Genomic DNA, 24848 nt, shown 5'->3' on the forward strand with positions numbered 1-24848 from the left:
ATTCAAAACTCATCCAAAGTTTGAAATTCCAATGGGAAGCTTGAGGACCTACAAGCATCATGTTTATAAGCCGTAGTTAAATCTATCTATATTATATATAGATTAATATTTATGTATGTATATAACTGGTTTATGTAAAATATGATTAACTTAAAGAGTAACATTTTATGATGAAATCAGGTATAGAATGTTTCTGGATTAAAGAAGAATATTTGAGTAAGAAAGAAGAGAGGAGTGAATTATAACTTTAACAGGATGATTTAGAGCATGGAGGCAGAAAATCTTGCATGAAAGCAGTGTTTTTTGCCATAGGGTACACACTCCACTGCCTCCCACTAGTTGCTACACCACACACAAGGATAATGAACTGATGGGTTCTAATGATGAACTTGGTAAAACACTCAAGAACAAGTAACCTAGTTAGAATTCTAAATCTCATTTTAAAAAGTGACATATCACTTATCAGTATAATGTAACAAAAGTCACTAGGATTATAGATTTCTTCATCCCTTGAGTCTAGATCTGAAAAAAACGTAGAACAAACTCAGACACTACAATCCAAAATTATTATCATGACTAAGTTTTTATATTTAGATTTTAATATGCAGAACTACTCCAGTCAACAGAAGCTGGAGAAAACATAGCCTAGTTCTCCAGAAAACCTGAACACAGCCTAGAAACCAGGTTTTAGTTTTTATATTTAAATTTTAATACCCAGAACTGCTCCAATCAGCAGAAGCTGGAGAAAACATAGCCTAGTTCTCCAGAAAAACTGAACACAGCTTAGAAACGAGGTTTCTCCTCACTAAATTGCCTCCAGGTCCAGGCTGGTCAGCATCAGCAGCCTATGCTTTGCCCCCAAAGATGTGTTCAGCACAGCTTTGTTTTAGGACACAGCAGTCAAATAGTGTTGTCTAAGGAATGGGCACTTTGTTCTTCATGCTCCACAGCCTGTGAAGATCCAAACACACACTGCACAGACAAAGCTAACCCTTAACTCCAACCCAGGCTAGCTGAAGCTGTGATCCAGTGCGTACTGTGGGACTAAAGTACATTGGGTTTGGAGTGAATGTGCATCTTCCAAAAAGCATTGTCCATAGGAAGCGTAGACCCGTGACTCCAAGTTCAGAGTCAGCTCCTGGCTTGCGTGAAGTATCTCCACAATAGTCACTACGTGTAGTCCTCAGCCGGCTAGAAATATTTGCACTTACCGCTTTGCTTCAGTGGTGATGTTGGAACCCAAATGCTTCAGCCCAAGATCAATGGGGTCAATCACAGCAGTACTTCTCAAGCAGGGTTTCATACTAGTAGATTCCACACCTTGGAGATGGCCTTATTGAGATGAAGCTGCCTCTGCCATCAATCCTGGCAAAGATCCATTCATCATCACCCAGGGATGAGTCTCCGGGGAAAATCTAGAGTCGCTTCTGTTTTCAGCTAGTGATTTCAGTCCTTTAAATCAGTCAGTGAAGCTAGTTGAACTGGTGAACCAGTATTACCAGTGAAAGTTTCAACACCTCTGTTGTCAAAAGGCTAAAGCAGTTCTAAAAACTCTGCATCTCACTGGGGAAAGACTCCCCCGAGGAGAAGTCACCGCAGGCAGTCAGGGTGACCTAATTTGGATATCTGCCTATGGCATGATTCACAGCATCGTAAGTGCCTGTTTCTACCAACTGCGACACAAAACAAGGACAGCTAAGATCAAAGACACCTATCACCCGAACTCCTCCCCCCTACAAGGTAAACCAATCTAAAAGGTAAGCCTCATAAAGAGTGAGGGAAGGACAAGAAAAACATCCCCTGGAAATACAGAGGTGGATATCTGTATATTGGAAAGGTGCAGGGGAGCCAAGGGAGGGGCAGGAATGACAAAACCAGCATCGATCAGCAACAGATTAAAGCACCTCTCCCTACAGTATTAAATGCACTCAACGTGAGCTAGATTCAGATACTACCACCACCACCACCACGTTAGAGTAGCTATGTCTCACACTAGAAAGGCACAGCCAAGATGCCATCACTTGTCTCCATGCCCTAGATATCAGAAACCTGCATCAGCAGAAAGCCCAGATGCATTCTGCTGGCTTAAAATCTGACCAGTTCTACGTGCATTTGCATGCAGACAGGTCAGGTTCCCAACAGCAGAGAAGAAGAGGACACTGACAAACATTTTTGTGGGCAATTCATTTTTATTTAGAGTCTTTTTGATATGAGCCTGATCTAGACATTGGGCCTTCTCTTTCAGAGGAACTTCTCCTAAAATCATTGTTACCTTGTTTCCCAGAAGCAGATGTCTTAGAGCTCAATTTCCCTTGCAGCTTCCTGCTCAAAACTTTGCTCCCACCCCTGTGTCTAGGCAGACACGAACCCTGTTGTTTCCAGTCAAGACCGGGGCTAACCTTTGAGTAAGATCAGGCATCTGCTGTCTGTACAGCTGCTTTGCAACAGAAGGAGCTCCAAAGAAGGTTTGAACCTCCTGATCCTCTTAATGGCCGACTGGCGCCACCTGCAGAGTTAGGAGTCTCTCCCCAGGGGAGGATGCGCCTGTGACCGCATGGACATTCTTGGCCAATAAGCGTCCACAAAAATCATCTCCTGGGTTGCAGGATTAGTAGCAACACTGAACACCAAAAGACTTTCAACTGCTGCTGCTACATGGCTCTGTCGTTTGCTGTATGAGACAATTCCTAGGACTCATTGTGAAACCTCAAGCAACAAAAAGGTCTCCAAGTTAATGATGTTTTAGGTAACGAAAGCCCAGCTCCTTTTGGGATTGAAGGCAATGACTATGCCTTAAAATGTGAGGCAAGAACCAGCTCTGGATTCCTTTGGCCACCTGCACCAGGCTACAGCGCTACAGACACTGATGCAATAAATTCCATTACACACAGTAAGGAACAGTATTAGCCTCCCAGATGCCAGCAAGTAGAGCAGCAGTCACCTTCTCCAAAGTAGCAAGCACTACTTTGGCCTTCTTCCCCACATCTGGAGTCCATGTAGCTGCCCTTCTTTCTGGTCATCATCACGATCATCAGGTTTGATATAGAGGAGCTAAAAATGCCAAGAACATCAGCACCTCCAGGAGCTCAATGTAGGCTTGACACAGCAGAGAGGACATGACCAGCCTCTCAGATCTAGGTGACAGTCCTTGCATCTTTTACATTTATTGCAAAAGCAGCAGGCAGTGCCACTCTGCTGCCATTGCACTTTCCTCTGACAGGTCCTCCTGTCCTGTGCTTGGCCTCCTCCTAGTTCACATGCATTGCACTGCTTCTACACTGGGTCCAGGGACCCTTTCAAAGTGAGGGACTCTAGACACACTGGATTGCTGCTGAAGTTGTCTTGCTTCCAGGTTTCCAAAGAGGACAGATGGAGGCCAGTTGTGGCAACATATTGCTCTAGAGATTTTTTTTTCCATGTCAGAAACAATTTTTATTTCTTTTAAAAGCAAAAATAGTACCACACTGATTAAAAACTCACTCTTCCCCCCACCCCTACTAAAGCCCCAGTTGTAACAAATATAATTGACAAATCCACTCTTTTAAAACTTCACAATGAGACATTTCAAGGGAGTAAGATGTTTGCATGTGTTACATGATCAAAATAATAACTATCCTACAATTCCAGAGGAACAAGCCAGGAAGGACAGTTATGGTGAAAGAAGTTGTACATCAGCCCTAACTCTGCAACATTGCCCTTAAAGTACAAGGGGAATCCTATTTAAATCATGGGAGCTACACACAACCTTATAACAGGCTGCATTCTTCTATATCTTGCAAAACTGAAGACTGCATGCACAAATTGGGTGAAATAGAAGAACCACATCTTAAAAATCCCTAAATCTCTGCCTGTGCAAGACAGTGAAACCTTTGACACTAAAGTGTGAAAACATTAATGTGCATATGTTCTTGAACTGGCACTCATCTAGCACTCTGAAAGACTAGTATTTATCATTAAAACTATTTATACAGACACACGAACATCAACTGAGTTCTGTATGATGCTACAGCAATGTGTCTTATCAAAACCAGTTACCACTTGAATTCATCTAACATATGCAACAAATGCCATTTGCAGACAAACAATTTCACTTAGAATAATTACTAACAAAGATATTCAAGATAAAAAAAACTGTTTTGTTGGGAATCAGTTTACAGCCAAGAGATACCATTTGCAGGGCCAAGCACTGAGTACGCTTAGTCCAGGTCAACTGGATACTATACGTGAGTTCCCTGAACTGGTTTCTGGCTCTCCTCGTTTGCCATTCTTTGGTTCCCAGAGGATAATCCCCAACAGGATCTAGGTTTGTTCTGTGGTCCTGGCTACTTTTCCTTTCTTTACATTTTCTTCAGAGTGGTCACGCTTTAGTTTCATTTCCATTGGATCATCTGCATCATCTATAGCAAGAAGGAAACAAGAATAAAAGTTTGCACTTTCTGTGACTTCAGTGCAACAGCCAGCAGTGACATAGCAGGTGAAGTGACTAAGCATGCAAGCAAAAGCTTTTGATTTACAGGCAGTGAGAACAATACTGGGAATTGGCAACTCATTTTCAGACTTGGACTTTCCATATCTCCAAGAGCAATCAGAGCCCTGTACCACAGGGCTTTTGGGAGAACTGTCAGCGTATTCTAGTTGTATCTGGAAGGTACCACTCTGCAATCCACTGGATGCATTAATAGGCACAAGTTTGGGAGCAATTTGCTCCATCTGACCATAAAAATTGATGCAGAAAAAATTGAGACTCCCATCAACTGCTGCATGTTGGGTTTTTATAATATATATGCAGTCTGCTGAGGCATGCTGTTGGATACAAAAGCATTGTTTCCGCTTCTCCTGCATGGGATTCCTCTGAGGCAAAGAGCTCATCAGAGGGTCTAGGATTTCAACATTAGGAGCATACATGCCATATAAGTGGCATATCTGTTTGACTGGAAATACCTAATCAATTCTGGCTAGGCCAGAATAGCTGATCGATAACTACCAGCATGCTATGCATACGCTTATACCATTTAGAAAATAAGGTGGAAAGGTCACTTTCTTGGAGCAAAGCTCGATTCAACTCTCTTGATGGCTTTTCACTCATTTGTGGCCAATGGAAATCTCAAATATCTCCTGTCATGGAGCAGGACAGACTGTGGTAAAAAGGACAAGCAATGATACTCTGGGTCACCTGGGCAGCACGTTCAGCTTAAGAGGTGTGGGCACAGCTGCAGAGATTTCTGCGTGTTGAAGATACACCTCACAAAACTGGGGTTTAGGAATTGCATTCATGCAGACCTACAGAACGTCTATGTTGTACAGAAGGTCTGCTTTTGGGAAAGCATTCCTCTAGCTGGCACAAGCAAGCTCCCATCCTACAAGGGCAGCCAAAAGCAAAGGGACACTGAACCCTCTGACTGTCCCAAGAGGGAAATGTTTTAACAATAACTAGAACAGCGGCACATGGTGTTTGTAACCAAATCCTAGAACACAAAACCAACCTCCAATCCATCAGTTCCCCAATAATAGCCTCTGCACTGCAGCACGCTGATCATACACCGCTGCAGCACCTCTTACCTCTCGTGAGCTGAGCTGTTCTGTGCTGTTCTTCTCTGACCTGTTTCATCAGCTGCAGGTTGTGATCACTGGCTTCCTTGTGGTTCACCATTGGGAGGGGGTAATCTTGACCTGATACAACACACAGACAGCAGTGTTAGCAGAACTAGTCAATGCCACTTCACTGAATTTGCACCAGAGCAAGCAATTGGCTTTTCCTAAAATATGGGCATCTGAGATAAGCAGTTCTGAAGGGTGAGTCACATTGTCTCTCTCCACAAGCTGTAAGAGGGAGGGCCAACTACCTCCCATTTACACATGATCTTACAAAAAACAAATTCCTGTGTTAGATGCTCTAGGCCTTGGTTTCCCATCCATTAGCAGGGATGAGAGGCCTGCTCTGTCCTCAAAGATGTGTTAGAATAAGCATAAAAGCATAAGGTGCTCAGACACTATTTACAGACAGCCAGTGTCCAAGAGAGAAAAATGCAAAGGCAACCACTTTGAGTGATCCAGTAGCCTTAGAACATGATGTAGAGGCAAGAGCATATACCCTGAGATTAAATACCAGTAAAAAACTTCATAGGAGAATTGATGGAAGCTAGACTGTTGGATAATTCAATTTTAGAAGATGGATAGATGATTCTCATTGGAAGCATGAAGCATTCATCTCATGTATATACTTATTTTGGACAACTGTGAGGAACAAACCCATTTGCATCATGCCAGAATTACCTATGATACATCCTGCTTCCTTCTGCTCCTCTTCAGATGCCATCCAGGGCTCATAGATATACTTGGAAGGAAAGTTCTTTAGTATAGGCAGATACTTCCTACAAAACAAGGATAGTAGTGTTTTCTTTCTACAAGACGGCACGCAAATATTCTTGTATTTAAGAGAAGTATAAACCAACCTAAGCCACGTTAATTCCTGATGACCATACTGATACTACAATCCATGGGAAAGTTTTGATTCATTTTGCACAAATGAACTGTTTTTCTGTTCTGAAATCTCTTCATGGTGATATCTTCCAAAAGCTAACTTTACAGCAAAGAATGAAATGGTTGATTTAAATATTGTTTCAATTTTGACTTTACCCAAATTTTTTGGTTTTCAACATTTTCACTGACATTTTGTCCTACAGTTTCCTAAATTTCAAAAACAAACACACACACACTCAAATTCTTACAGAATGGGAGTCATTTCCTGACCAACTCTGTCAGCACGGGCTTCATCTTACTTATTAAGAGGCACAGCTAGATAAAACACGAGGAAGAGATCTGTGGAAAAGGAGTTACTTCCTCAGGCAGACATCAGCACAACCTACTCCTATTGAGTCAGCCTGTAAAAATCACCCACTACTTATGAGAAGGGCTAATCAGTATCTTTACCAGCGACAAGGAGATAATCGCAATAATTCAGTATATAGCACATCTTATCAGTAGAGTTCAGCCACTTTCAGAGGGACTAACGTTATTCCCATTCTAAAAATAAAGACACTGAGACTTAGAAGCCAATGTGACTCACTAATAGCAGAGTGGGAAATAAAACTCAAGCTTCTTTTAAATGAAAGTCCAGGAAACAACTGGAGCAGGAGGAGCTGTGAAAAGCTTCACAGAAGTCGTCGAGGAAAAGAAGTCAATCCAGTGACTGAACGTGGGGCTGTAGCTGGGAAACGCTCAGCGATCGATACAGTTCCCCTTCAGTTGTCATCTGCATGACAACAGGTACGTCTCTTTGCTTCTGTGCCTCAGTTTCCTTATGTTTAAAACAAATCATTGCTATGACCCCTGTTTGACAAGGGCTTGCGTTTCTTGCTGACTGAGCTTGCCTGCTCCTGCTGTAAGAGGGAAGCATTAACAGATCAGACAGTGCCACGGTTGCATATCACCCTACCGAATATACTGCCCTTCAGGGTCCGTGCGTTTCCCAAAACGGACAGGGCAGAAGATGCGTGTGTACTGGTGGAAGAACGCGCTGGCCGACAGCCACATCCAGTTCCCTGCATTGATGCTGTAGTCAGCATCTAAAAGCATCTCTTCAAACACCTGCAGTTGGGAAGAGAAAGAGAAATTCCCCTGAAATGGCTCTCTATTTGGCAAAAAGAGACAGGCTGGGAGATGCAGGATGAACCTTCTTGCTAAAAGCACAGCACTGTGCTGGTCTAGGCTACCCCCTTCACTCAGGGAACGCTCCAGCAAGACAGTTTTCCAGAAGGAAGTCAGGGAGGACACAATGACAGAGGAAGCCAAATCCCAAAGGTCTGGCTCTGCCACCCGCTATGGACGGGGCAGGTCTCCGATATCACTGTCATCCAAGATCATCAGGCTTTAGGGATGGGAATGACCTCTCACCACTGCACCCAGCACAGCAGGGCTCCCATTCAAGTGAAGGACATTGAAGTATCAGTTTTATAAGCCACGAGATTTCTGGGGAGGAACAGTGATAAAGCACTGTTCTATAGTACTGTGTGCTACTGCCAGGTTCACATTTTTGCAGGGATTTCTCAAGACCAGCCATAATAGAGAACTGCATAATAAAAAAGGTCATGGGGGAAACAAACAAAAAAGAACAGATGTGAACCTTCATGCCCTCTTCCCAGCTGATCCAAAGGTCCCCCCGTGTCAGGAAGCAGGCGGCAGCATGCCGAGCAAGGTGGTGAATCCAGCCTTCCTGGCGCAGCTGGGTCATAATCGCATCAATCCACGGAAACCCTGTCTGAGCCTGAAGCAGGAAAGAAACATCAGCCCTCCTGCACCAAGCTTCATTACACAAGTTTCCTGCACACTGCTGTAAGCACCATCTCAAAAAGCCAGCAGGGAATAATCTCGGGTAATGGGAAAAGCTCTGAACTAAAATGTAGCAATGGTGGCATTGCAGCTTGTTACCGTTTTCCATTTGTGGAGCTTCTCTGCATCCTCATACCAATTGATCTGAAGGCAAATGGGGTTCCCAGCCATTTTGGTGAAGTTTGGTGTTGCTGATGCCACCGTGTAGAAGAATTCCCTCCACAGAAGCTGCCCTTGGAGTGACACCGGGGGCAGAGAGTGGTGTTTGGACTGCAAAGGATACACAAGATCAGAGCTTCAGTTCATACATATCACTGCACTTTCAATTATGTTGTGCCTACCAAGCCCATAAAATAAAGATACTAACTACATCACAGGTTTTACAGTATTTTACCGTGAAAGTCGAATAACCCATGATCTGAAGCAATGCTTTCTGCACCAAAGCAGAGAAAGCTGAGCTCTGCTAGACCTCAGTATTTCCTCTAGCATTCTCAATACACCTTCTAGGACAGAATTACACTGCATTGTTTTTAAACCACACATGTATTTATCAACATGCTAACCGCTTGGCTAGCAGATTTCAGGTGCCTCAGTCATGTCTCAGAGATTTTTTAAGGAAGTTCAGACTGACATTTTCTTGGGTTGCTTCAAAACATACCTTCTTCTTAATCAATTTCTGAAAACTTGATTCTTTTGGCTTATGCCACAGTTAAAACATCTAAGATGAAAACAGGCACTGTCAACAAAAAAATACTTGAACAGGCTAAATTGATTTTAAAAAAAAAAGACTCACTAAACACCAGGCAGACACCTTGAACTGCTTCTATTTTGGCTCAGTTTTCCTGGGTTTCCCTGCTGTTTCCAGTTCTCATTGCACCCTAATTATGATATTTCTGGAACTTAATTAGGAAAAGCCTTACACATTTACAGGTGTTTCACACAATCTGTAAAGGTACTTCACAAATTTCACAGGACAAAGTGAAAAGACATTAGAAGGGCAGCATTTGTTTGCACTGGGTGTCTACCAAAATGATTTGGGTGTTAAATCCTAGCATTACATGCCAGACATATAGGAGCATTGCATTTGCTTGACTATGACAAATTGTTTTCTTACCTGAGCGTAAATGTTTGACAATCTATAAAAAAAAGTGCGAACTGACAGACAGCCCAAACTGAAATACGGGCTCAGGCCTGTGGTGCTTGGAAGCAGCGAATTTGGGATTGTTCTTGGTTTAGTAAAATTTGCCACCCAGCCCTAAAAAAAAAAAAAAAAAAGAAGAAGAAAAGAAATGAAATCCAGGTCTGAGTAGTGCAAAGTGACACACATCTCACTGAAAGAGGGAAGAGCTCTCAGCTATTGGCTTCTTGGTCATGGAGATCTGTTCAGTGCAGGACATGGAAAACAGTCCCATCACCTAGTCTTCCAACAAACACTGCCCTCAAGGATAGCAAACGTCTTGAGGCCAGGTTGCCATCCTCTTCCATGATCTCCAAATACATCAACCTCCTCTGAGGGCAGTTTCAAGGCTACATCCAATCCACAGGTGCTGGAAAGCTCTGTTCTCCCCAGCGAGCTGGGTGATTTTATAAGCAGGGAATAGCTTTCTAGGCACAACAGCACCACCCTGAAGATTTTATGCTTTATGAAATTAGAAGCAGGTAAAGTGGCACTGGCTGTTTCTATGCAAACAAGGCAGGTCTGGCCTGCCAGGAGCCAAGCCCTGTCAGGGAGAACCTCAGCTAGAGATGGAACAAGGGGCTCCAGGGCTGAGTGGTTTCCTGAGGTCCAGACACAACCACAAGTAGAAGGGAGGTTGACACTAACTTGAAACAGCCCAGAGCCACTAGCATCACCCACAAAATCAGGACTGACCTGGTTCATCAAGTGTTGCTCCAGGCGCTGCAGCCCTTCAGTTTCCCCTCCTTTCCAGGGGGAGAGGCTCTCTGTGGAGATCTTCAAATCCACAGGGAGAGGCACCCTGTAACACTCAGCCAGGCACAGATCAGGGGGCCTACATCTCCTAACGTGAAAGAAAGGCTTCTTTCAAAGAGGGAACCAGAGTCAGAAGAGGAAGGTAGACCCCTGCCCATTCCACATGCCAAGGAAATCTCCTCTGTCACAGCACAGCCAGAGCAAAGTGGAACAAGAACACAGCCAAAAATCCCAGACACTTCCCTTGGGGAAGAAAGAGCTCTTTCTGCGACTGCTCCGGGGGAGCAGGAATCAAGATGAACCTTCTGAGACAGCTGGGTCTGGGCCAAGCTTGAGGAAGAGCTGAGATGTGAAAGGCCATAGTGCCAGCTTGGGCCCTAGCCTAAACTGAAGGAAGAACAGACCCACCAAGTGACAGCACTCAGAGCAGGTGCCTGGGCAGAGCTCGGCTTCCAAAGCTCAAACCTCCCTCTCACTTCTCATCTGCCACATAAGGCAGGAGCTCGGAGGCACCTTCTCTCCGGCTTCCCCCAGCCACCTTGCCCGTCTCTGGGAGGGAGCTAAGACCCCCTCAGACTCTAAACATAAATATGGAGCATTGGTGCTGCCTCCAAGGGCCTGTCCCGCTCCAGCTCCTGTGTCTCTGGGGAAGAGGTTTCACAGGAAGAAGGCAGAGCAGCTCCCTGCACCACCACCCTAGCTGCTTCTTCCTAACCAAGGTGGGGGCTCTTCTGGCCCCAGCCAGTGGTCTCCTGCTCTCCTATGCCTGTTTAGGACAGTTCCCCCACTTCTCTTCTGCAGCCACAGCTGCTGAGGCTTCTCCAAGGCCTCTGCCTCCTGTGAGGCTGGAAGAGCACCAAAATACAGTTTTCCTCCTGCAAAAGACAGAAGAGAAAAAGAGGGTTAGGAGAGTGTTGGCAGCATCCAGACTTCTCAGCAAGACCATGAACAAGATTAGAGACTAAGAGAGATCTTTCTACTCACCTGGAAAAACTGAGCTGAGTTCTGGTGCAGAAACCTACAGAGGAAGGGGCCAGTGCAGCTCTCACAGCACTGGCATGACACAGGCCTGCCAGGAAGTACGTGAACCACTTATCTCTCATCATCAGTCAAAAAAATAAAATAAAATAAAAATGTGGGAATAAACAAAGTAGGGAAAAAAACAAACAGTCCATGAAATTCCAGAAACCAATCTATCCCAACACTTGCATGATTCTTATCACTGGACTATCTGGGAGCAACATTCAGGAATTAATGGGATCCCCCAAGACTGGAAGAAATAAGCCTAGGTTACTAACACAGAGCTGAGGTGTCTCACACAGGAAGCACCTGAAGTCCCCAGTATCTGTAGTCCCAGCTCAGGTGGCCAGCTCTCTCCTACCCCGATCTTTCCTCCCTTTGAATCACTAACCTCTCCTCATGCAGAGCTAAAGATAAAAACATCCTTGACTTAGAGCTTCTTCAAGTCCTGGGAGACATGAGCTGGGTCCCTCCTTCCCATACAGGAGAGAGGAGGAGAGAAGACAAAGCAGGGAGGGAAGAGCATGATTATTCCGCTGAACTTCCCACATATAGCAAACCATACCCGTTCACCCAATTCTCGCTCTGAAACTGTGCTTCACGAGGGAGCTAGAGAATGCCTTTAAGAAAGAGACCTATGATTCCTCAGTCATTCCTCTGTTAAACTTCAACGTAGCTGTAAAAGTTTGTCTAAATGTGCCTTACAAAAGCTTAAGTTTCTGGACATTGTCACCTCTCATCTGCTCTCCCCTCCCATCAGCAGAAGCCTGAAGTATAAGCAGTAGCTTCATATCCCTTATGCATACAAATCTATAACCTGCCATGCATAAAAATAATGCAGCATAACATCTAAATTACCCTATTTTGATTTAGCTATAGCTCTTCTTTCAGATAGAAAGGACCTGCTGTTTCCTGCTGTCTAGATGTTACTTACTGGAAGTCTTCAGCTGTAAGGTTTCGGACAGGCATCTCGGGGTCCCCAACCAGGGCCAGAATGTGAAGAAACCTCTTGTATGTTAATGGGGGAGTCCCACCGTTTAGGTCCAAAATCCTAAATAGAACAACAACATTTTTCACAAAGGATAAACCAAGAAGGAAACTGGAGCTGTCAGTGAATAGGAAGGCAACAGTGGAGACTGCAACAGTCCTAGACTGTGGGCGTGAATACAGAAGTCACAGATCTTACAAGTAAAACTTCTCTGTGTAAATGAACATCCATCCCAAGACAGTGTCTCAGGACTCGAAGCAGCAAATGCCAGACTGGGAGCCCAGCCACAGCCTCAGCTGGGCAGCCTTGTTCTGTCAAACATACCCAGAGCAACAGCCTACACAGTGCACGACACATCCGAGGTTGCCAGAAGCAGTTGGATCACAAAGAACAGGCTCCTGGCTGTGAATACTCTTACCTGCAAACAACTACATGTGCAAACAGGCTGCTTGAACTCAACAGGGCAAGTCACACACATTCATTTACAGAAATTAGGTACTTTCCAGGACTGGAGTGTTATTACTGATGACCGCCTAATTGTTCTTACATTTCAGTGTCTTCAGTCATTCAGGTTTGAGTAAGTACCTTGGATCCAAGTGTATCTAGACCCCAGTGAAAGTTGTTTAGAGAAATCCAAAAAAAATGGACACAAAAGCCCTATAAAATTCTGTTAAATGTGTTGAAGAATTTCTTCCTTCCACTCTGTTTAAAAAAAGTGACTAATGTAAGGATTTGATGTGAATTAAACTGCCAAAATTGGAAAATTAACAAACTCATTAGGCTTAAATCACAGCCCAACATCCTAACACCTGTGCAACACACCAAAACTACTCACGTTTGCTTCCAGCAGACCATCACAAAAAAGTTTTCCTGCAAACAGTAACAGGTTCATCTCAGATTAACATTTTCTCAAAAGAAACACATGAGGATCTAGAAAGACCAAAGTGCTCGGCCTTTTCTCCATTACGGTTGTTAAATCTAAAATAAACCTTTCTTCAGACACCTCCTTGGTGTCTGGGGCAATCACATACCGTTTGGCATCATAAAGACTGTGCCCGATCAAAGAAAGCACTTCAAATCCTAACTCTTCTCCAAGACTTTGTATGTTGGCTTCCATCTCTTTGTAAAACGGCTCCACCTCTGCATCCACAGTCACTTGCGTGATGTTCCACTTCTTGACATGATCTCGAAGAACAGACTCGTATTCTCCTTGAATAACCAGTAAGCAAGAATCCAGCTGTAACAAGTTTTTGTGCAGATTCTCCAGGGACTGCAGTAGAAAATGCCAACGCAGAGCCCCTATGTTCATCACTGACGTCATGAATTTTCTATCCAGGATGTAGATGGGGTACACGACCTCCGAGGACTCTAGTGCAGCCAGCAGCGTTGGGTTGTCATGAAGCCGAAGCCCCTTGCGGAAAAGATGAATGGTGCGATGTGGCATCCTGGGTGCCTTCCTGAGATCTGTCAATGAGAAAGACAACTGTTGTCTTTGGGGATTCACAATCTCTGTTAAAGGTCAATTAACAAGTAAGAACAGAACTCTGGACAACTCTCAGCCGTTGCAAGTCTTTGTAATAAAGACTGCTTTGTAATAAGCTTTCGTGAGAGGGAAAAGCAGAAATAGGACCAAGCTACTCCTCTGCATCACATACCTACATGCTAGGTCCCACCATTCAGCAGCTGTATAACCACCTAGCTGCACAGAGAACAGTTCTTCCCCAAATAAATCTCTCTAGTCCCAGAATTGAAACTTTAATATTAAATTACAAGCTGATAGTGCTCACCAGAAGGAAGGAATCAAAACAGACAGAGCTGCTGGAGCCCCATCTACTGCAATAATGTTCTGTAACATCATTGCTGATGGGGCTTGCGGCATCCATCAGCAAACCCTCCATAGACAACAGCAAGGTGATCGAAGAACAGAGCCTCATGGCAGGAGCTCTGCTGCCTTTCGCACACAATGGACTCGCAGGGAGAACAGCTCTGCAGGAGCCCTCATCTCATCAAAGACCTGATGCAGCACTCACTCTAGGAGCAAAAAGCCTTTCTGGATTTCTGCAGGAAGCAGATCTAAAAGGCATAACACATCTGCTCACTTACGCAGCTGTAAGGCTGCCAGGTGAAACAAGAAAAAGCAAAGTACAGCCAACACTGATACAAGAGCACATACTGCTATTCTGACAAAATCTTTCTTACTCGTGATGCTGATTGGAAAACACGTAAGAGGTGATAGAAAGATCCTGTCCTGAGTTCAGGTTTGCCACTCTCTCACCGAGTGACACAATGTTCTCCATCACATCAAAAGGCTTTTAAGTTGTTTTAAGAGCTACCCTCACTGGCTGCAAAGCCTGCACAAGCAACTTGGAGGAAGAGTCCTTCAAACACATGAATCAAGTGAACATCTGAAGTCATTGGTTTCCCACTGAATTTATCCATATTTCCTAACCCCAGGAGATCACTTTGTGCCTCTACATTTTGGGAGAAAAACCATCCTCACCCTATAGCAGGGCTGCAGGGCAACAACTGTACAAAACTACCACTTCTCTAAGCCAAAACTGATGTAAGAGTTAACACACATTAAATTAACCTTGAACTGTTTCATCTGAGCTTAAGGAACTTGTAGGAGGGCTCACCTTGGCTCTCAGCCTGAGAAGCTGCTCCGCAGCTGCTTGTTGCCCTGCACATGAAGCAAAAGAGTCAGAGCAAACAGACACAACCAACCCAGCCAGCACCTCAGGTTTGTGCCAAAGCCCCACAACATCCCTCCCAACCTTCTCTCCCACATTCTCTGCATTGCCACATGCAAGGAGTGAAGCTTATTTCCCATCACCAACGTGGTGTTCACACCTGCTTCTAATTTTAGCATTACCAGGCAAACAAGAATTAAGGGATTAGATTACCACAGAAATAATCGATATTCTCTAATCTAGCTCAGCTCCTGCAGCCAAACTGCTCTATTCACACTTTCTTAAATGGCCCGATTAGGTGACTACAGCACTTTCTCAGCCCACAATCAAGAGCTTTACCAGCCTCATAAAAGATCATCTGACTTGTCCTCTTCCCAAAACACCACCATCAGCATTACTGGGACAAATTCAGTTGTGCTCCCAAGCCATGATGCAGCGCGTTGCAACTTCCTAGTATCCTAAACCTGCAAACTCACGGGCTTGCAAGAGCCCGGCAGGACAGCACACAGCCAAGCGCAGGGATCTGGGCTTCGCGGGAAGCGCTCCACTGAGCCTTGGTTCCAGCATCAAAGCTACTGGGGAGGAGACCATGGCACCACCCTGCTGGCTTGTTGTGGAAGAACAGGAAAAACAAGGTCACTCTCCGGCTGCTCAACACCTGGCTAAAACTTTCAGGTAGCAAATCATAGCAAAGGCACTAAAACACTTCCCAGCATCTGGTCACAGGGCGCAGCCCCCTGTCTGCACCAACTGGCCTCACACAGCCCCATGGATCAAATGGGGCATCCCTGAGCTCACAGCCCCACGCAGCCTATATGGTCCCACGCAGCCTATGGGGCCACCCTGAGCCTGGGGCCCTGCAGACTCACACAGCTTATGGGGTTGCCTGAGCTCAAGGCACCACTCAGCCTATGAGACCTCACAGCCTATGGGGCCACCCCAAGCCTTGGACCCCACAGAGCCTATGGGGCTGCTGTGAGCACAGGCCCCCCTGGTCCCACACAGCCTATGGGGCAATCTGCAGCTAAGGGCCCATACACAGCATATGAGGCCACCCCAAGCCAGGGACCCCACAGAGCCTATGGGGCTGCCATAAGCACAGGGCCCCATAGCCCTACATGCCTTATGGGGTAACCCTGAGCTTGAAGCCCCCCCGTTGCATGGAGCCACCCCAAGCCCAGGGCATCACAGCCCCCTGCAGCCTTTGGGGCTGCCCCAAGTGTAAGGCCCCACAGCCCCACACGACCTATGGAGCCCCATGGCACCACTCAGCCTGTGTGGGCCCCACGGTCTACAGGGCCACTACAAGCTCAGGGTGCCACGGCCCCAGGCAGCCTATGGGGGCGCCACGAGCACGGGGCCCCACGCAGCCCGCACAACTGCCCCATGCGTGGGGCCCGTGGCCACGCGCAGCCCACGGGCCGCCCCGCTAGGAGCCACCGTGGGGGCGCCCCCGCCGTGCGGGAATGGAGCCGCCCGCGCTGCTCCGGCCGGGCTGCTCGGACCGTTCCACTCCCTGGCGAGGGGGGGGGAGCTGCCTGCGCACCCCCGGCGGCGCCGCGGCCCGCGGGCGCCCCCTGCGGGGCGAGCGGGGCAGAGCCGCGGGCGACGGCGGCACACCAGTACCGGGACTGGGAGATACTGGGAGTGGGGCGAGGCGGGCCGCGAGGTCTGGGGGCTCGGAGAGACACTGGGTCAGGGAGCGTGGAGGTGATGGGGGGCCCCAGGGTGCAAGCAGAGGGCAGCTCTGGGGGGATCCCAGTGCAGGGGACTGGGGCTATTGGGTGGTACTGGTGTGGGGCCAGGCAGCGCAGGGGCCAAGCTGGGCCACGCTGGCAAGGGGCTGAGCTGGTAGCTGGTGCAGTGGTGGGAGTTTGCGGGGAGGGATCAGTGGCACAGGCCCAACGGCAGCATCGGAGACGAGGGTCGTCGCACCGGAGGCAGCGCTGGCGGCAAGGAGGCCGTTACGCCGGAGGGGACAGTCAGAAACGAGGCCGTTGCTCTGGGGGCAGCAGCACACCAGAGACGTGCGTGGCCCACGGAAACGGGCTGCCCCGCCGGGAGGAAGGGGCAGATCCCCTGGGATGGGGGTGACGGCGGGAAAGGTGGAGCCGATGCCCTCAGTCGCCTCCGTGTTCGGATTTATCCAGTTATTCTTTCAGCTCTCCATGATCTCGTGAAACGAGGCTGCTGACTTAGCGAGAGCGGGCCGATTCCCGGCCGTGCCTGCGTTACCTCTGTTAGCTGAAAATCAGCCAACTCGGAGAAAACGCGCCTGGCACCCGATCTATCCAGGCACTTTGGGAGAGGCGTGCTGCGATCCGGAGCAGGGAACACCCCGAATCACAAGATCAAGCCTTACCTCGCGGGTTATCCGGCAGCCGACGGCCCCGCCGGGATCTCACCGGAGAGGGGAAGCCCCACGACGACCGATCGCGCCTCTCCTGCCGGGAAGCGTTTCCGTCCGCACGCAGAGATCTGCCGGAGGGACACGGCAGTCACCGGAGTGCCACCAGCCGGATCCAGCCTCGCCACTCCTGCTCCTGCAAGCGTTGGGAAATTCGTCGGCCAGGTTTAAACATGCCTAAATACCGGCGCGTAAATACACGTGTCAAGGTGGATTCTGCGTCAAAGATGTTTTGAGCGACTCGAGGCTTTTGCGCAGTTGTGGGTAAAGGAGAAGGACTGCAGAGTGCTCCCCGACTGCGTACGAACTGAGGCCTGCAGGCTCCTCGAGGAAGGAAAGCTTCAACAGTTATAAAATTCCCTCCGTGGACACTCTTTATCCTCCAGGTTATTCAGTTAAATTACAGCCTCTCCACTGAGGAAGCGATAGCAATGTAATTATAAAGCTTTAAGCAAGCGTGTGTCAGCCAGCTGGCTTTGCAAACTGGCATCTCAAAGTGTGATTTGGGCTTTCACAGTTAAATTATTATCACCGTGAAGCTGATGAATTGCATTCCAATTTGACTGGCTTTCGAGCAATTCCTTACTTGGCCTGAAACAGAACGTGTTTCCGTATTAATTGGATTATATAATCCCATCTTCGGGATCTGAGTCAGAGCTGAGGCTGGCTTTGATCTAATACCTCTAAGTTATTTGTCCTGTGCCAGTGGATGAGGCGATAAAATGAAACGCTGAAGTGCACGTATTTGCCCAAAGGAAACCCTCAAGTCGCGCCTTTCCCCGAGAAGCGGAACCGCAGTACCGAGGGCCTGGGACGAGCCTGCAGTTTGGGCCCAGCCCGTCCCCAGCAGCGCGCGGCTCCCGCTGCCGGCTCGGGCGGCCGGAGACCCCGGCACGGCCCGTTCGCGTGGGCACGGCGGGCTGGGGGTGCTGGGCACGGGGAAGGGGGGGAGCAGGAGCAGGGGAAGGGGCTGGAAGCAGGCAGGGAAGAGCGGTGGGCGCTGCCCGTCGCAGCGGAGGAGCCAGCATGGATCCAGCCCCGTCGCCGTCACACACCTGGCCAAAGGCAGCTGCCTCCTCGCGGCCGGATTAAGCCCTCTCCGCGTTTACCTCCTTCCTCCGGCCCCGGGGGCGCTGCCAGGAGGGGTGCGTGAGCCGCGGGGGGCAGCCCCCCGGCACGGCACGGCACGGCACGGCCCGCGCGGGCCGCCCGGCGAGGCCTCTTAGCCGGCGGCCGAGGCCAGCGGGCCGGGACCGGCGGCGGCGGCCGGGAGCTTATGCAACGCTGGCCATTCATCGTGGCAGAGGAGGGGCCTGCTGGGCTGGGCCACCGCCGCCACCGTCACCGGTGGCGCACCAGCGGCGGGCACCAGGCTCGCGGCCCAGCACCGGGGTGATGGGCCCTGGCGGGGGGCTCGGCTGGCCACCAGGGCCAGTGCTTTGGTTTGGGTGCATTTGGGGTGTTTTCTTGCTGCCTTTTCAGGCAGGGGGGTGGTTTCACGCATTTGGGGGCTGAGGGCGGCGCGGGGACCGGGAGCGCGGCAGGGCGACGGGCCAGCGGCAGGGTCCAGCCTGGGGCTGGGGTGGCCCCGGCGCCTCCCCGCGCCCCCGCAGCCGCCCGCGCCCCAACTCCGCGGCAGGGGGCGGGGCTTCCCTCGTCCCCGCCCCCTCCGCGGCGCTGCCCTGCCCTGGGGGCGTGACTGCCTGCGGGGTTCCGCCAATGGCAGCGCGCCTACCCTTCGAATTCGAGCCGCCGCCGCGAGGGGGGCGGGGTTTGCTGTTGCCCAATCAGCGCCGGCTGCGCCGCGAGAGGGGGTGGGACGCGCCAGCGTTGCCAGGCAGCGGGGGGAAGTCGCGCTTTCCCGCCTGCTGCCGCCGCCTGCTGCCGGCGTGAGGGGGGAGGCCGGGGGCGGGGGGGGGGGCAAGATTGGAGCCCCTCAAGGAGGGGCTCAGGTCCATGGCGGGGGGGGGGGGAGGCTGGGGGCACCGGGGTCCCATGGCAGGGCAGGTTGGAGGAGGAGGAGGAGGAGGTCAGGCCCGTGGGGGGGAAGGCCCAGAGGCAGGCAGGTCCCGTCGAGGGGGGGCAGGTTGGGGGAGGGGGGAAGGCCGGGGGCAGGGGGATTCCGTCGGGGGGGGGGCAGGTTAGAGGGGGAGGTCAGGCCTGTGGGGGGGAAGGCCTGGGGGCAGGGGGGTCCCGTTGGGGGGGGGGAACAGGTTGGAGGAGGAGGTCAGGCCCATGGGGGGGAAGGCTCAGAGGTAGGGGGGTCCCATCGAGGGTGGAGGGCATGTTGGAGGAGGAAGTCAGACCCATGGGGGGGGAAGGCAGGGGGCAGGGGGGTCCCATCGAGGGTGGGGGGCATGTTGGAGGAGGAAGTCAGGCCCGTGGGGGGGGAGAGGCCAGGGGAGGGTCAGCTAGGGAAGGTCTCGCCGAGGGGGTGGGTTTGGGGTTAGGGCAGGGGGTGGGGCCCATAGAGGAGGGGGGTGTTCAGGCTGAGGGGTCTTCCACGGCCGCAGCGGGGTATTTAGGCCTGGGGGAGGCAGGTGTTGCTGTGTGGGTGGGGTTTCCCTGTCTGTGGGGATGCAGAGTGCAGGAAAAGTCCTAGCTGTGGGGGCACCTTTTTCTTTTTTAGAGGGAGAGAGTATCCTTTCCCATAGGAAGGGGCAGAGCAGCCCCTTCGGAGTGGGGAAAGGGCCCCTGTCTGCTGGGGGGGGATGGGGCCAGGGGGCAGTTGGTGGGTATATGTTACTGGTAGACATCACAGCCCCTTTAGGGGAGCTGAGTGCAGTCACGGACTAGGAGGGGTTGTTAGACCCGTTTGAGTCCGGAGGTGCTAGGACTGCTTATAAAGGAAGGGGGGTTTGGTTCTCCCCCTCCTGCTAAGTGCCAGGAAAAGCACTAGGAGTAGGCTCAGCTACGCTGCCCTTGCCTCACAAAGAGGCGAGGGTCGTCTTCACGTTAGGTTAACCACTAAGTCGTGGATAAACTTGAAATCCATGTTAGTTCTCCATAGCTAAAAATGCCTCAATGTGAAATGCTATTTATGAAGAGCCAGTGTTGCCAGCTATAAAATTCAGTTTCTTATGATTTCAGCATAATGCAGAGAGCATCGCGACTGAAGAGGGAGCTCTCACTCTTGACCACGGAGCCACCTCCGGGCATTACCTGCTGGCAAAGTGAAAACCAGCTAGATGAGCTACGAGCTCGTATGTACTTTTCTGGTGGGGCCTTTACACTACAATAGGGATATTGTAGGGATACACTGCAATTTGCTGCTAGATTGGATTTGTTGTGGGGTGGCACATGCTTTTATAGGTTGCATGGAGCTGTGGAGTTCTTAGAAAAATGCTTTTTTTTTTTTTTAGTTTTCCTTTTAATGTAATTCTAAATGTTGTTTGGACCTTCTGTAGGTCTGGCTACTGTTCTGACTGCACTGGGGTGGAAGTGGTTTCATAAGGTGGCAGCTTTTTTTTGGTGGATCTGAGCAGTGTTACAGTTGCATAACTGGGTGGTATTTGGAAATTGTTGGACAAGTTCATGTGTTTTTAGTGTAATGCTCATGTTTTAATATTGTTTTTAAAGAAATTTTGGGAGGTGCAGACACGCCATATGACAAAGGAATATTCAACCTGGAAATAGTTGTTCCTGAAAGGTAAGTGGGCAGTGACATGAAGTTACTCTAGTTAAGTAGGTAGCATATTGTTTTTCCTTCAAAAGTAAGTTATGTAAGATGTTTGATGCAAGTATGCCAAAAAGCAGCATTAGCTGATTGGACACAGAGTGCTTGGGTCTTTCCTTCAGCCTCCTTGGAAAGAATGTGTTGATTAGCTTAGGTGAGGGCCTTCATTTATGGAATGTAACTTTTGTTTCCATTACACTTATTTCACTTTAGAAGCACCAAGGTGTGTGATTAACAATTAATTAACTGTTAAACAGATAACAGACACTTATCCCTTATAGATACCCATTTGAGCCCCCAAAGATTCGCTTTTTGACTCCTATCTATCATCCTAACATTGATTCTGCTGGAAGGATTTGCCTGGATGTTCTTAAATTACCACCAAAGGTAAGATAGTGCTACTCGTGCATGGGTAAGTGAGTCTGGAGAGGATAATGAACTCCTTATCTTTTGCCTGTAAAAGCCTTGTTAAATGTCTGTCTGCTACTGACTTGTGTACATAGGAACATGCAAGTCAACTTTGTGTGTGGCATCTCCTTTGTTTAGTCTGGAACGTAGCCACCTTTGTTCCATGTAAGCTTCAAAGGCTCTAAGGATTGGAGCCAGAGAGTGTTAGGTAGCCATCTGAAAAAACAGCCTGGATGTCCCAATACCCATTGGCTGGGCTTCCTCAGAGAGGCTGTACTCTGTGTGCTGGGAACAGATTAAGTGTTTTCCATATGGGTTTAACTGCTCTGCTTCCTGCAGGTGGCTCTCGCCTCTTTTGGATGTGAGGAGGCTGGTAAATGCTGTAAACCCCAAGGTTTCTCTAGGTACCCTGTGTGCAGGTTTTGTCCTGTTTAACTGCTGCTTTTGCCCTGTGTCTGCGAAGGGTGCATGGAGGCCTTCCCTGAATATCTCCACGCTGCTGACCTCCATACAGCTGTTGATGGCAGAGCCCAACCCTGATGACCCTCTCATGGCAGATATAGTACGTGATCTCCCCTCTTCCTTCCCTTTGTCTGTGGACACAAACTGGGGTGGAACAGCATGTTAGACTTAAGCTGTGCTTCCTTTGCTCACCTGGCTATCAAATTACACTGTGGCTCAGCTTTGATTTGGATCAGGCCTGGGCATGTGATTGCCTTTCTCCTGAAGTAGCCAGGGTATGTGATAGGGAGGTCTTGCCAGCAGCAGAAAAGCGATCATAAATGTCTTGCCATCAAGTCTGCCAATACAAAGAAGTAGTATGTATTCTCCAAGCAAACCAAATGGGCAGAATGGTTTTTAAGCTGGATCAGTGCTTTGTGTCAGGTGGTTGTAGTGTTTTGGGTATAGTTCTAGGAGTCCTAAAGCCAGCCCTCAGTCTCAACTTCTCTGCATCTTGTGCTCGCTCTGTGATGTCTGTATTAAATCAAGTCTCTCTCTTTGTCTTGCTCGTTAACGTTTAGTCCTCAGAGTATAAGTACAACAAGCAACTGTTCTTGACAAATGCCAAAGAGTGGACTAAGAAATATGCAAGCCAGCAAAAGAGGGTAAGAAACGCTATGCATTCTCTGCTGAGTGTAGCTCAGTCTTTGCAAACAGTTTCTTGCTTGAACTTGCCTCTCCTACAATTACTTTGTGAGGCCCTCTTTAGCAACTTTTCCCTTCTTCCCCTTCCATTCTATTCTTGGATGGTGTATTTAAATTCATTATCCTTAATATTTTTTTAAGATTAATTAGATTCACGTTGTAATATCTCATGTAGTGACTGAAAATGTCAGCCTTGAAGCCTGTGGATGGAGGAGGGAGAAGCAGGTGTCTCCTTTCTGCCCTCCTCTGCTAGGAGGGATCCTTACTTGGAGCCCTCATAGCCCTTTAAGGGCGGCACTCATACAGTGTCTTCCCTGTATTAGCTTTTCAAGAAGTTTTGATCAAAGGCAGCTCTCTGTTTCAGCTAGCAACATTGCCTTCTGTTGCCAGGCAAATATTCAGCTCACTGGGAATAGCTGTGCTGCTGCAACTAATTAATTACCTGCGAGCTATAACAGCAGGTGGAGCTGCTGCCTTTGGCCACCGAGTGTCTAAGTGGTGTTTCTGCTCCCCAGACTCTCCAACTAGGCAAGATTTCTGTCTCCTTTAGAGAATCTACTTCTTTGATAAATATTTAGGCAGGCACGGCTGAAGGGGAAAGGTTGTGTGGAGGACGAATTATCCCTCCTTCCAAATAAATGATTTGTTCGGTCAGATAATTGCAGTGTTTTCCAAGAAGAATGAGGGACGAGTGGGACTGAAGTCTGACAAAACCCTTCCCCTGGGATTCTGCAGCCCTGCTTCTGCTTGAGCTGTTCTTTCCAAACTCAATTTTCTGCTGTGACTATGCCTTATGCTCAGCTAGTCCTGTTTTCTTCCTCCTTCTGGAAATATCTTCTCCAGCACTGACTAGTCTCCTTAATCCCCAGCGGAATGCAGCCTTCCTGCTATCACGTGTCCTTGTCTCCATTCTGCATCCTGACACATCTCATAGATTGGTGACTTCTTATTGCTCTGAAAAGTCTTTTGAAGCTTTTGCTTGGATCTTCTTTACCTGGCTATTTTTTTTCCCTACACCTCACTTGGACAGTGTATTTTCTGAGAAGGGAATGGGGTGTTTTTGTTTGTTTGTTAACCTGAAAGCTCCATGACTGGTGCTCACTACTCCAACTCTTCCAAGCATATTTGCAAGTTAATTGCTGTGGGTTGTTAGAAAGACACGCGGTGAAGAGATCTTTACAGTAACACACTTAGCCCCGTAGAGACCTGGCTCATAAATGTATCTAGCACTTCTGGGTACAACGGTAATCCTGCTTTCCTGTCAAAATTGTGCCTCTACTTCTGCATGTGAAGACTCTAGTATTGTAGCTGAATGTCTGTTCATTTCCCCTTCCCAAAATTTCCAGCAGCAGGAGCAGGATAATTAAGGATCACTGCCTAAGTGCTGGAAGCAGTCATTCTGATCTTCATGGAGTGCAGAATGCTCCAAGGTGTACACACCCACGCAGCGCTGGGAATACACAACAGTGCTAATAGCTTGTAGAACTGAATTATTCAAAACCATTAGTTTTATTTCTTGCTATCTCAGGCTTCCAAGGCTTTGGAAGAGGAAATAAACCAAAGTGAAACAAGTACCAAAGAATCTATCCCACAGAAAAGAAAAGGGAGTAATATCTTCAAGAAGGAGAAGAAATCTCGCCTAGATTCCTAAGTGGTTTTTGTGGCTGTGCACTGTTGTTTTCTCTTTACAAAGGTATAACTAAATCTTTTAATGGCTATGTAGCAGTTTCATTTTTCTGTTTCCTAGCATTGTGTTAATAGTTCTCATAAATAAAACAAAATTCTAATCTATATGCATTTTCTTCTGGTTTGTCATGCTGAAGAAAGCAAGACTGGAAATACCAATTTGGCTTTTGATCTCCAGTATCCTCTTGGAGGAAGGAGGATGGTGTCAAGCATTGTGGTTTCTAGTTTGTTGTCCCTACATCAAAGCAAGTTGAAAGCAAAAGCTAAGCAGTAAAATACATTTGAACTAGTTTGTAGTGTTAAACTGTGAAATTTTTCTAGTGAGTCTGCGTGTTTGTCTGCAAGGAATTTAACCTGTGTCCTGTCCCCACTCCAAGGAAAGCAACTCAGGCCATCCTTGATTGACCACTGGAGCAGATGCAGGACTCGAGGCTTTGCCTGCCTACCTGGGGAAGTAATCACAGGGTTAAACCAAAGAGCTGTGTGTGCTCTGAGGTGCAAGAGAAGGCAGCGTCCCGGCCTGCTGCTGTTTCCAAAGCACTTGTCTTGTCTCTGCTGCACTCACA

General features: G+C 48.3%; 2 protein-coding genes across 3 annotated transcripts; one reads left to right on the plus strand and one right to left on the minus strand.

The window, feature by feature from the left end:
• Positions 1–4129: 4129 nt before the first annotated feature.
• LOC134150807 (cryptochrome-1-like) lies at positions 4130–18493 on the minus strand. The gene is made up of 12 exons (XM_062594896.1): positions 18422–18493; positions 17322–17502; positions 13301–13733; positions 12216–12332; positions 10202–10349; positions 9443–9583; positions 8428–8598; positions 8123–8263; positions 7436–7587; positions 6274–6371; positions 5560–5670; positions 4130–4397 (listed from the first exon to the last, which is right to left on the minus strand). The coding sequence occupies exons 3-12, from the start codon at positions 13711–13713 to the stop codon at positions 4300–4302; spliced, it is 1590 nt and encodes a 529-aa protein (XP_062450880.1). The 5' UTR covers positions 13714–13733; positions 17322–17502; positions 18422–18493; the 3' UTR covers positions 4130–4299.
• Positions 18494–18743: 250 nt separating this feature from the next.
• Positions 18744–24355, plus strand: UBE2T (ubiquitin conjugating enzyme E2 T). Of its 2 annotated transcripts, none has more exons than XM_062595070.1 (7): positions 18744–18814; positions 20457–20569; positions 20946–21015; positions 21324–21429; positions 21914–22012; positions 22473–22556; positions 24125–24355. In XM_062595070.1, exons 1-7 carry the CDS (start codon positions 18762–18764, stop codon positions 24245–24247), a joined length of 648 nt encoding a protein of 215 aa, XP_062451054.1. In that variant the 5' UTR covers positions 18744–18761; the 3' UTR covers positions 24248–24355. The 2 variants fall into 2 exon arrangements, with proteins under 2 accessions (XP_062451054.1, XP_062451055.1); XM_062595071.1 differs by lacking the exon at positions 24125–24355 and adding an exon at positions 23943–24031.
• Positions 24356–24848: the final 493 nt, after the last annotated feature.

Source organism: Rhea pennata, chromosome 25, assembly GCF_028389875.1.
Source record: "Rhea pennata isolate bPtePen1 chromosome 25, bPtePen1.pri, whole genome shotgun sequence".
Classification (NCBI taxonomy): Eukaryota; Metazoa; Chordata; class Aves; order Rheiformes; family Rheidae; genus Rhea; species Rhea pennata.

Bases quoted from the DNA above. Each gene is read 5' to 3' on its own strand.
- UBE2T (XM_062595070.1), top strand. From the start codon at position 18,762: ATGGGCCCTGGCGGGGGGCTCGGCTGGCCACCAGGGCCAGTGCTTTGG. The intron at 21,016-21,323 runs GTAAGTGGGCAG...TATCCCTTATAG, and splicing joins GAAATAGTTGTTCCTGAAAG to ATACCCATTTGAGCCCCCAA. The intron at 22,013-22,472 runs GTACGTGATCTC...GTTAACGTTTAG, and splicing joins ACCCTCTCATGGCAGATATA to TCCTCAGAGTATAAGTACAA.
- LOC134150807 (XM_062594896.1), bottom strand. From the start codon at position 13,713: ATGCCACATCGCACCATTCATCTTTTCCGCAAGGGGCTTCGGCTTCAT. The intron at 10,350-12,215 runs GTAAGTAACATC...CTTTCACGTTAG, and splicing joins CTTACAGCTGAAGACTTCCA to GAGATGTAGGCCCCCTGATC. The intron at 8,264-8,427 runs GTAACAAGCTGC...TTCCTGCTTCAG, and splicing joins AGCTCCACAAATGGAAAACG to GCTCAGACAGGGTTTCCGTG.